General features: G+C 60.2%; 1 protein-coding gene across 2 annotated transcripts in view; it reads right to left on the bottom strand.

The window, feature by feature from the left end:
• The window catches only part of TMEM150A (transmembrane protein 150A), an 18,696-nt gene extending 13,237 nt beyond the window's left edge, over positions 1 to 5,459 (bottom strand). Inside the window, exons 1-2 of one of the 2 annotated variants that reach the window (XM_034761624.1) lie at positions 5,329 to 5,459; positions 3,623 to 3,834 (exon numbers count right to left, since the gene is read on the bottom strand). In XM_034761624.1, the coding sequence (XP_034617515.1) occupies positions 3,623 to 3,687 (65 nt within the window). In that variant the 5' untranslated portion in view covers positions 3,688 to 3,834; positions 5,329 to 5,459. The remainder of the gene's footprint in view (positions 1 to 3,622; positions 3,835 to 5,328) is intronic. The other variant, XM_034761623.1, reaches the window with a different exon arrangement.
• Positions 5,460 to 10,328: the final 4,869 nt, after the last annotated feature.

Genomic DNA, 10,328 nt, shown 5'->3' with positions numbered 1-10,328 from the left:
TCTGGTCATTCAGTGACAGACCTGCGGGTGGCTATATTACAACAGAAAAAATTCAAAAACAGACTCCAAAGAGAGACTGCAGAGCTAGAATTGATATGCAAACTAGACACAATCAACTCCGGTTTGAATAAGGACTGGGAATGGCTGAGCCATTACAAACGTTGACTCTAGCATCTGAAGAAGTGGGCTGTAGTCCACGAAAGCTTATGCTCTAATAAATTTGTTAGTCTCTAAGGTGCCACAAGTACTCCTGTTCTTCTATCTCCCCTTGTAAGTACTCTCACACTTCTTATCACACTGTCTGTACTCGGCTAGCTTGATTATCACTTCAAAAGTTTTTTTTTTTTTCTCTTAATTAATTGGCCTCTCAGAGTTGGTAAGACAACTCCCACCTGTTTATGCTCTCTGTATGTGTGTATATATATCTCCTCATTATATGTTCCATTCTATATGCATCCGAAGAAGTGGGCTGTAGTCCACGAAAGCTTATGCTCTAATAAATTTGTTAGTCTCTAAGGTGCCACAAGTACTCCTGTTCTTCTTTTTAAGTATGTGTGTGTGGGGGGGGGGGGGTTGGAAAGTTACCAGCAATTCTGAGAGGTCCCCAACTTTCCCCATAGCTCCCCTTCCCCCAGCAGCACGATGGCTCGGATCAGCCTGGTATCTGGGCCGCTGGTGGAGCGACGCACTCAGCCCGGGGAGCTGAGCCAAGCAGCAGCCAGGGCAACATGAAGGAATGTGCCCTTCATCCTGCCACGCTCGGCTGTTTAGCTTCAACAGCCGCCTTTGGTGCCAGCGCAGGGACAAGCCAGTCTCCCTGGGCTCCAGCCAGTCACCACAGGGCCTGCGCCAAGAACATCCACGCTCACAGCCCAGATCCCCTCGCCCCAACCCCAGGGCAGAACCGCCTTGGGGGAGAGATCGGCTCCCCGGTGCAGAAGGGTGGAACAGCCCATTTGTTGCCCTGGGTGAGGGGGCACTGCCCCAGCTGCCCATCACGCTAGAGCAAAGAGCACCACGGTGGTGGCAGGGAGGGGCTGCTCCTGGGGTCTGGGGGCACCGGCTCAGAGCCGTGATCCAGGCTGGCAGTGGGCATGCAGGCCAGGGGCTATTCCCTGGGGAGCAGGGCTGGGGGGGGCCAGATTTGGGGCAGTTTGAAGGCACAGCAGCGTCACCGCCATGACTCCTTGCGGAGGCCAGACTCCTGCACTGGCAAGGCTGGGGCACTACGGTTTGATAGCCTGGCCAAAGAGAGCACAAGAAAGGCCTGGGAGCTGGCAGGGGAGGGGCAGCTGAGCTCCCGGCCTGCGACCCCCTCCCCACTCTATCACTACGCCTACCCCTCTATGAGCAGGGCGCGTGCGGGGCCGCAGGGGTGAAGGGCTGAGCCTTGTGTCCCCGCTGCTGGGGGCAGCCAGGCCCGGCTCATTCCCGGTGCATGCGGAGGCCTGCGCTCCTTGCCCAGGACCCTGTATGGTCAGAGGTCACCTGACAGGCAAAGTCAGGGGCAAACTGCTCTGAGGAGCCTCCAGCCGCCTTTGACCCCTCCCCCACCTGGTGCAGAGCTGCCCCCAGCACAGCCCCCTCCCCAATACCTCCTTATACTGGGGGAGCAGATGGGGTTGACCTCGATGGCCTGGCCTGACACCCCATCTGCCAGCCCCCCTGGCCGAGGGCCCTGCCTCCGCCCCGCTCTCACCAGGCCCTGCTTCCCATCAGGGTCCTGAGTCCTCACCTCCACTTACAGTCAGTGAGAGCGGCTGGTGCTGAGCCCTGGCAGGGCCCCCCTGACCCCTGCGCCCTTCTGAGCTCCTGCCACTCCAGACTGGGCCAAACTGGCACAGCCTCCCCACTCCCTGCAACTCCCGAGTGGCTCCAGGAGAGCGTGTGTGTGTGTGTGGGGCTTTTGACAACCCCAGGAGCAGCTGGGGATGAGATACAAGGGGCTCTGAGCTACCCTCTGTGTAACTGCACAAGCCCCCGGTCACCATCTATAATGAGTTCCCACCTCCCTGCCTTTAACGAAGTGTCACTTCACTGCCAAGGTCCCAGGCCAGGGCTGGAGCCATCAGCAAAAACTGCTGGCTGCTCTAAGCACCCAGGGTGCGCAAGAGCCTCCCAGGGGCAGTGATGGGGTCCCGGAAGGCTGCCCGGCTGGCCAGCCTGCCCCAGCAGGCTCTGTGGAGACCTCATGGGGCAGCGGGCCCTGCAGGTGAGGCAGCAGCCGGATCCAGGGGATTATGCCTAGGTTAGCACTCTGCATCTGAATTCCCATCTGTTTGATGGGCAGCTTTGCAAGGCCACTCCCCTCAATCCTGGCACCGGCAGCCCCCAGGGACTCCCCTGCTGCAGAGGGGGCACTCAGCCCAACACGGTTTGGGGTGACCCTGGCTCTGCTCATGTGGATGAGGACAAGGGTCCCCCCAGTGGCTGGAGCCTGGTACTGCAGGGTAAGTTAGGGACACACTGGGGCTCTCTCAGAGATGAGGACAAGGGCAGCTATTGTCAAGGCAGCCGTGCTGAGGACCGTGGGAGACACGCCAGCCGCACCTTGGGGAGGATTAGGAGAGGGACCCCACCCAGCTCCACTAGCATCTAGGTCTGCCTGAAGACACACTGGCTGGTAGCTCCCCCTCACTGAGGGGGGGGGGGTAAGTGCCAGAGGGCTGTACCCGTGGGAGCACTGAACTGCGCCCCTTAGGAGCGGCCGTCAATGGACCCTTTGCTGTCCTGGGTTGGAACACAGCCCTCGAACCACTCAACCTGCAGGCAGGAAGTCCCATTCTGGGCTCGTAAGGCCCGTCCTGAAGCCAAACTCAGCAGACACCATGGGTCAGACACAAGAATGCTGAGCCTGTAGTGACCCCCATTTACCTGGTGCAAAGGGGATCCAGTTAACCCTCCCCCACAGGCTCCCGTGTCAGACACAGGCCAAGGGGCTACAGCAAGGGGAACGCACTGAAGTGTAAGCGGCAGGATGTTGGCCAGACCCACAGGTAGCTATGGCTCCCAGCTCATGGAGCCTGGCGACTGAGGATTCATCACACAGCTTATGCCAGTTTGATGCCCTGATCACAGAGGGGCAGGGCTCAGAGAGGACCCAGAGGTGCCCCCAGCATTGGAATAGTGGTATCTGCACCTCCCAAAGTAACTGCTCCCAATCCCACCCCACCTTTCCATTTTCCCCACCCCATCACAAAGCAAACCTCAGTGCTCACTCCGTGACCCTCCTCTCCCCCCCCAGCACCCCAGACAGCGGCCACCCTGGAGCCTGAGCTGGGCTGGGGACACAAAGAGCCGCCAGCCACTGTTACACCAGGAGGGGGCAGAACTGGAGTGAATCCAAGACTCAAGTAAAACATGGTGGCAACAATCAGTTCATAGCATAGGAGGCTACTAAAGGGAGGGGTTGTTAGCCCACAGAGAGGCGGGAACCTGCCCTACACTGGATTCAAAGTCACCTGGTTTGGGGCTTAGACTGTCAGAGGAAGCAGCCCATGGACTAGCCACCCAATCTCATGGCTATTGGAGCACCCTGTTCATTAGCCAGATCCCAGCCCCTGTTGGTTAGCCAGCACCCTCCCCACATCACTACACAAACCAGAGCAAAGTGGCTGCTTACACGATCCATATCCCAGTGATGGAGAAGGTGGACAGGCTAATGGGGAGGATGATCCAGGCTGTCATTAGTGAGTCCAGATACGGAACATGTGTGTGTGTGTGGGGGGGGACTCGGAGATGAGGAGAGGAGGGAAGGGAAGGGAGAAGGGGGGGGACGGGTGGGCACCAGCTACAACCCAAGGCCTCCACTCGGAACCATCAGAAGGCACCTGCCTGGAAAAGAGAGAGAGAGAGAGAAGTGCCAATGTCAACCAAAAGCAGCCAGACCTACTGTTACACCGTGGGGGGGGGCCGTGGGGGGAAGTGGTGTCGGGTCACCACTACCTTGGAGCCCCTCAGGTTGGGACTGTTTTCCTCTTTAACAGCCACATCCCTTGGACAGCAGGTGTCCATCATCCCACCCACCGACCCAGGAGTCCCCAGGCCCACCCCCTGGCTCTAGCCAATGTATAGACAACCTCCGCTCTCCCACCAAATTCCTGGTAGCACTACAAAGCCCTCTCCCACTCACCCCTGACCTTGCAGCCAGGGCACAATGCGTGTCAATGCTGGGACATATGGCAAGTGTCACAGGATGGCAGCAGGCAGTTCTTCCTGACCATGCTTCCATCGGGACAGGGAGACCCTCTTGGGCATAGGGCACCTGCAGATTCTTCCAGCCCACCCTTCTCCTGTGCCCCTGGGCAGCCAGCTCCTGGGTGCTCCCCCACTTTGTACTACAGCTGCATTAACACATACTGATACAAACACCCCCCCCCCACTGCCACAGCCCCACTGCCACTAAGCCACACCCCCACCTCAAAGCTACAGGCACCCCCACCACCCTTCTCTTTCCAGCTCCTTGTGCACTTCCAACCAAGGAAGCAGGACATTCACTTCTCCTTCATGCTGCTGGATTCGAAACCAAGGGCCCAGCTTGGCAGCCATCCCTGGCCCTGTCGCTTAGCACCCTCTCCATGCACTGATCCAGGGGCTCAAGGACACAGACTTTCTGGCACTCGCTCCTTCCTTGCGTGGGACTTGGGCTAGCTAGGCAGCCCTGGAGAACAAAGCTCTCCCCATAGCAGGGGGTGAAGAGACAAGGCCTCTCTCTCCCCATCCCCCTGGCCTGGAGGGACCCCGCCTAGCAGTGAGATTAGAATTCAGCTTCCGGGGCCCAGCCAGTGCCGATCGGCTGCCACGAGGGGACGGCGATTTACCTGACGAGACAGGCCCTGGCAGCTCCTGGGGCCACACACCTAAAGGCTTCGCGACCCAGCCAAGTATCAGGGTTACGGGCTGGGCTCGGGACAGGGACAGCAACATTCTATTCATCCCGCACCTCCGGGCCGCCGCCAGCGCTGGATCCCCGCGGGTTTCCCGGGTCATTCCGGCAAAGCCGGCCCCGGCCCCCCCGCTGCCGGGATCCCGGGGGTGGTGCAGCAGGGACCCTGCAGCGCTGCCAGCTCTGGGGCCGCGGGGGGGCGGGGTGGGTCCCGGCTTCTCCACCCAGGGCCTTGCAGCGCCCGCGCCCACCCAGTGCCCCCGGAGCGAGGTCGGACAGATGGGAGCCCGCACCGCCCTCGCGAGCTCACAAACCCGGGGGCCAGTGGGGGGGGGGGACCCAGATGTGTGGAGGGACCCGGGTCTCTGGGGGAGCAGATCCGGGTCTGTGGGGGGAGGGGGCCGGGCACGTTCCCACCGATGGGGGCGGGGTGGGTCTCTTACCCGCTCCCCGCCACAGCCTCCCGTCCCGGCCCCAGCGCGCCAGGGTTGCCGGCTCCACACGGACCTTTAACAGGCCAGGCCGGCCCCGCCCCCGCGCAGCTGACCGCGGCGCGCAAGGCCCGACGGGAGCTGTCGTTTCCGAGCCACCCCAGTGCAGGACTACAACTCCCGCCATGCAGCGCGAAGCGACCGCAGCCGGGACAATAGAGCGGAGGGGGCTGGGGCGGAGCTCTATCGGACGGGGCGGGGCTTCTACGACGGCTTCTCAGGGATCCCTCAGAAGGGGCGGGGTTTGACGTTTGAATGATGGGGGGGTCAGGCTGGACTGACCCATCTCTGAGATGGGGAGGGGGAGTCAATGTTTCCCCTCCCTCGGGAATTCCTGTGTTGCAGGTTCGAGTCCTGTCCTCGGCACAGGTCGGGGGGGGGGCACAATACGGGGGGTCCTGCCACAGGTCCAAGTCCTGAATTAGGGGTCCCAGCTCAGGGTCTAAATCCTGGCTCTAGGCTGAGTCCAGGCATTGGGGGGTCTGAGGTCAGGAGCCTGGGCTGCAGCCAGGGGGGTGTTCGTATCCCATGTGGATTCAGGAAAAGGAGGAGCAGATATTACCACGGAGCAGGTGGGAGCTGCACAGGGCTGGTGCCCCTGGCCCTGCCATGCACTCTGGGGTGCCTTGCTCGCATTGTGCACCATCCTTAAGACCCTGCTGACTGCTGGCTCCCCTCCGCCCCGATGGATCCAACCACCCCCAGACAAACAGCCTGGCAGTGGATCAGCCCAGAACACAGTTGCCGACTTTCCCGCAGTAACTAAGCACCTTGACTTTCACAATAAGCCCAAAATCAAGCTAGTCCCATCCAGACAAGGCCAAAACAAGCCAATCCCATCCCTAAGAAGCCCAACACTCCATGTGACTAGATCCCCCCGGCACACCTCTGACTCTCTCCCGCCCTGGACCTTGCTTGCCCCCCTCTTTGCTGGGAGCTAATAAAACAAAAGAAGGAACTACAACAAGCTACAAGCTCCAAACTAGCCAACAAGCAACTCACAAGCCAATTAAGCCAAAAACAAGCCCAATTTCTGCGTTTTTTCCCGCAGGTTTGGCATGTCTAGCCCAGAAGCTTTCCGCCTCCAGGAGAGGCTGGAAATGATCCACCCAACCTCAGTGCTGCCCCGTGCCACCAGCTCCGTGTGGGTGAGATCTTCTGGCCATGCTGGCAGTGACGCCTCTCCCTGCCAAGTGCTGGGGTCAGGGGTCTTCCCCCATCCCGCCAGCCATGTAAATCAGATGATGAGGGAGTGGATCAGGCCCCATCCCCCACCACACAATCCTTCTTCAGCCACAATCTTATGGGTGTCAGGGGGGCACCGGTTGCTTTCGGGCCTTCCCTAGGGTCTGGAGAAGCCTGCAGCCTGCGACTCACCCTCTCTGCCCTCCAGGACCCTGCCAGCGCTGACCCCAGGTTTCCAAGCAGAGGTGGGTTAAGCTTTTGTGGGGCCCTGGACCAAAGCAAGTGGGATCCCCTCCCCCACATTCTCCTGCTGGGGAAATGAGGTTGGGATGTGGGGGCTTCCCCTGCTCCCCGGCAGCAGCGCTGGGTGGGCAGGCGGAGTGAGTCGGGGCACGGGATTGCCCATTTTTTGTCCCCCCCCAATTGGCCAGGGTCCCTGGGCACGGGCCCCATTGGCCCAGTGACTAATCTGCCACTGCCTCCAAGCCAGCAGCCACGACTGCATTGTCGGTTCCCCACATCACCCTGAGAGCCCCAACATCCCAGACAGCGGGAAGGGGGCTAATCTCGGCTCTGGAGTTACACCAGAGCCGAGCCTGGGAGATTATAAACAAGTCCCCTGGATATTCCCAAAATCACTCCTACCCTGGTGGCCGCAGGCCCTGGGATGGGAGACCATGGATCTGACAACCCAGGGCCCGTTCCCTACTGGCTGTAGGTTTCTGGGCCGCGCTGCTGCCAGGGTAGCGGGGTGAACGAGAACCACGAGGAGCAGGGCAGCTGGGCGGGAACGCTGCTGACAGCGGACTTGGTGAGTATGGGGGGAGCGAAATGGGAATTCATCAGGTCCCAGCTCAAAGTAGCTCCAGGAGTCAGCGTGTTGGTGGGCTGGAGCAAAGGGGCTGGGACTCAGGGCTCCTGGGCTCTAGCCCCATCGCTGCCACTGACTATGTGACCTTCAACACACCACTTCCCTACTCCGTGCCTCAGTTTCCCCAGCTGTAGCCTGGAGGAGAGGACACGGCCCTGTGCAGCTAGGTCACTCCTGCATGCAGTGGCTGGGGATCCCTGGCTGGCAGGTGCTGCAGATTCCCAGCGGTGGGTGTCATGCTCTGCCCTACACTCAGATCCCCTCACCCTTGGGTTCGAATCTGTCCCATGCTGCCCGTTGGGTGGCTGCTGTGTAAAGGGAGCCTGAGGGGACTCGGTGCAGGTCGTAGCGGGGCAGGTGTCACCCCTCCTTGCTAGTCCCAGCAGGAAGGCCATGGGCTGAATCCCCTCCGCTCCCTAGAGGGCATCCCCCCAAGCAGGACTGAGATGGGCTGCCTAGAGGTGGGGTCACTCGCCCTGGACCCGAGCTGTGGCTAGAGGCCTTGTGGCTCCAGGGCTGTGAAATAGGAGAGTGCTTCTCATGGGTAAGAGAGCCCAGGACAGCTGGGTCCTTCTCACAGCTTGCCACGCACCCGCGGGCACAGGGGATATCAGGCAAATAACCCATCTCCACACCCATCTGAGAGAACTCCTGGCTGCTCCGGGTCGACCGGCGCCAGTATGAGCCCGGATCCCCTGGGTCCCAGTTGGGTATGCACCGTGCGCTCGGCAGCAGTCTAGAGCCCTGGATTCACAGCAGCGTTTGGGGGCAGCGACGGGCGCAGGCTTGTTACAAACCTCGGCTGACAAGCTCGTTTGGTGGACACGGTTGGATGCCACGTTCCATGGCCTGGCCATGGCCCTGGGACATCCTGGCCCCCTCAGAGCCGCTGCTGACGCCAAGGGGAGCTGCACAGAGATGGGGGAGAACGTGGCCTGCAGGTAGCAACTCTCATGGTTATTCCTAGGCCTTCTTGTTGCATCCAGCATGGCCTGATAGGAGCCTCTGCTTCCCTGGAGGCCAGCCCTGCCCCGTTTCTCTCCCCTGCTCCCTTGGCACAGTGCATCTTTTCCGTTCTTCCCGTCAGCCGTTGCCACCCGGGAGTGCCCCCCCGTCCAGCTGCTCGAAGGATCCGCAATGGGACACCGAACAGACACTGCAAGTGCCATCAACGGGCTTGGGAGTCAACACTGGGCTCAGTGCAGCATTTGCAGCTCTCCGAGCCCTTGCTTCAGGCTCTCTGCAGACTCAGGTAGGCAATGCTATCTCACAGGGCACATTTTCAGGGGTTTCTTCACTACCCCGCTGGCTGGACATTCCCTTTGCGGTTCAAACGAAGACCGAGACGTCGCAGGATTTGAACGTGCCATGCAGGCCGCAGAAATACATCCAGCGGGTGGGGTCCGGCTCAGACACTGCGGCTGTAAACTCTGAATGGTAAACAGACACACGAAGACCACCTTTCTGTGTGAAACCGGTGTGCCTCCCAGAGCTCCTACCACCCCGCAGACCCCCATCACTGCAAGAACGTGACAGAAGGACAAGTATTTGACCATGCAACCGTTGGGTGCAAATGGCTGCATGGTCCAATCCCATTGTAGGAAAAGTGACTATTCTCTTCCCTTTAATTTCAGGAAACCCATGTGGCTAGTGGTTAGACCATGGGTTTGCTGGGTGACTCTTGGGCTTTCCCCTCCCGTGCCTCAGTTTCCTCTTTGGTAAAATGGGGATAGCCATGGTGCCCATTGCAAGTGCTTTGAGCTCAGTGGCACGGTCGTTCTGTGCGTAGCTAGACATGAGCAGGGTCTGAAAGTGACCCAGGCACAGAAAGGTTTGTGGGATTGTCTGAATATCTGGATTGTGGCAGTGCCTGGGACGCCACACAATGAAAAGGCAGCCCCCCGCCCGCGATTTGTGCCAGTTTAGTGAAACCAGCGTCGCCCCCGTGAGGACACACTGATCACACATCAGCTTGAACCAGTTCCCAATCCACTGAAGTTAAACTGCTAGAACCTGGTTCAAACAGAGACATGCACATGGGAGGGTTTTGCTCCATTTAAAGGGAACAACTCTTCATGCAGGCCCATCTACCAACCTGCCTTAGGGGCAAGAATCTTCTCCTTCAGGCTCATGCGAGTTCTGGGCTCGGCGAAAACTGATCACTGCCCCCCACACACGACATGCCAGAGAAGCGGATGAGTCGCCCTGCCCCAGAACAGGCCCTAGTGGGAATTATACCCTCCCTCAGGCGGCCCCACCTCTCTGCCCCCAGGGGAGGTGGCCGATGGGTGTGGGAGTGAGTGCAGGGGGCGAGGCTGTCCTCCAAGGGGTGGGGCCTGGTGGAGAGGCACCTAACACCAGGGGGGACTGGGCAGCACAAGAACTGCCTCCTGCTCAGTGCTCAGGACAGAGAAGCTGGACTCCTGGGTTCCGTTCCCAGCTCTGCTGCTGACTGGCTGCCTGAGCTGGCCTGAGTCATTTCCGCTCATTGCGCCTCAGTTTCCCCACCAACTCAGGGGGCGGAACAGCAGCCGAAGTGCCTCTCCAGATCCTGGGGGGAAGGAAGAGCTGCTGGCGTGTGCAGCGTTCGCCGGGGCCGTGGCAGCAGTCAGATGAAATCACACGCCAGGGGTCAGCATTGCGTAGCGATGAGGGCACCAGGCTGGCGCTCAGGGGAGCGGGGCCCATTCCTAGCTCTGCTGGGTGACCTGGGCCAGGCTGATAAGACTCGTCCATTTCAGGGGAGGGGCGAGGATGAGTTGAGGACCGCACCCTCCCCAGTTCTAAAGCCTGGGAGACAAAGGGGGTCGGGGGCTAGAACATCCCCAGTGTGCGGCCCCAGCGATCCCCATCCAGGCAGGGGTCGCACAGGAATGCTCGTTACTACACACCCCGG

The sequence above is a fragment of the Trachemys scripta genome, chromosome 2 (genome assembly GCF_013100865.1).
Source record: "Trachemys scripta elegans isolate TJP31775 chromosome 2, CAS_Tse_1.0, whole genome shotgun sequence".
NCBI classification, from domain to species: domain Eukaryota; kingdom Metazoa; phylum Chordata; order Testudines; family Emydidae; genus Trachemys; species Trachemys scripta.
This window is presented reverse-complemented; position numbering and strand designations above follow the sequence as displayed.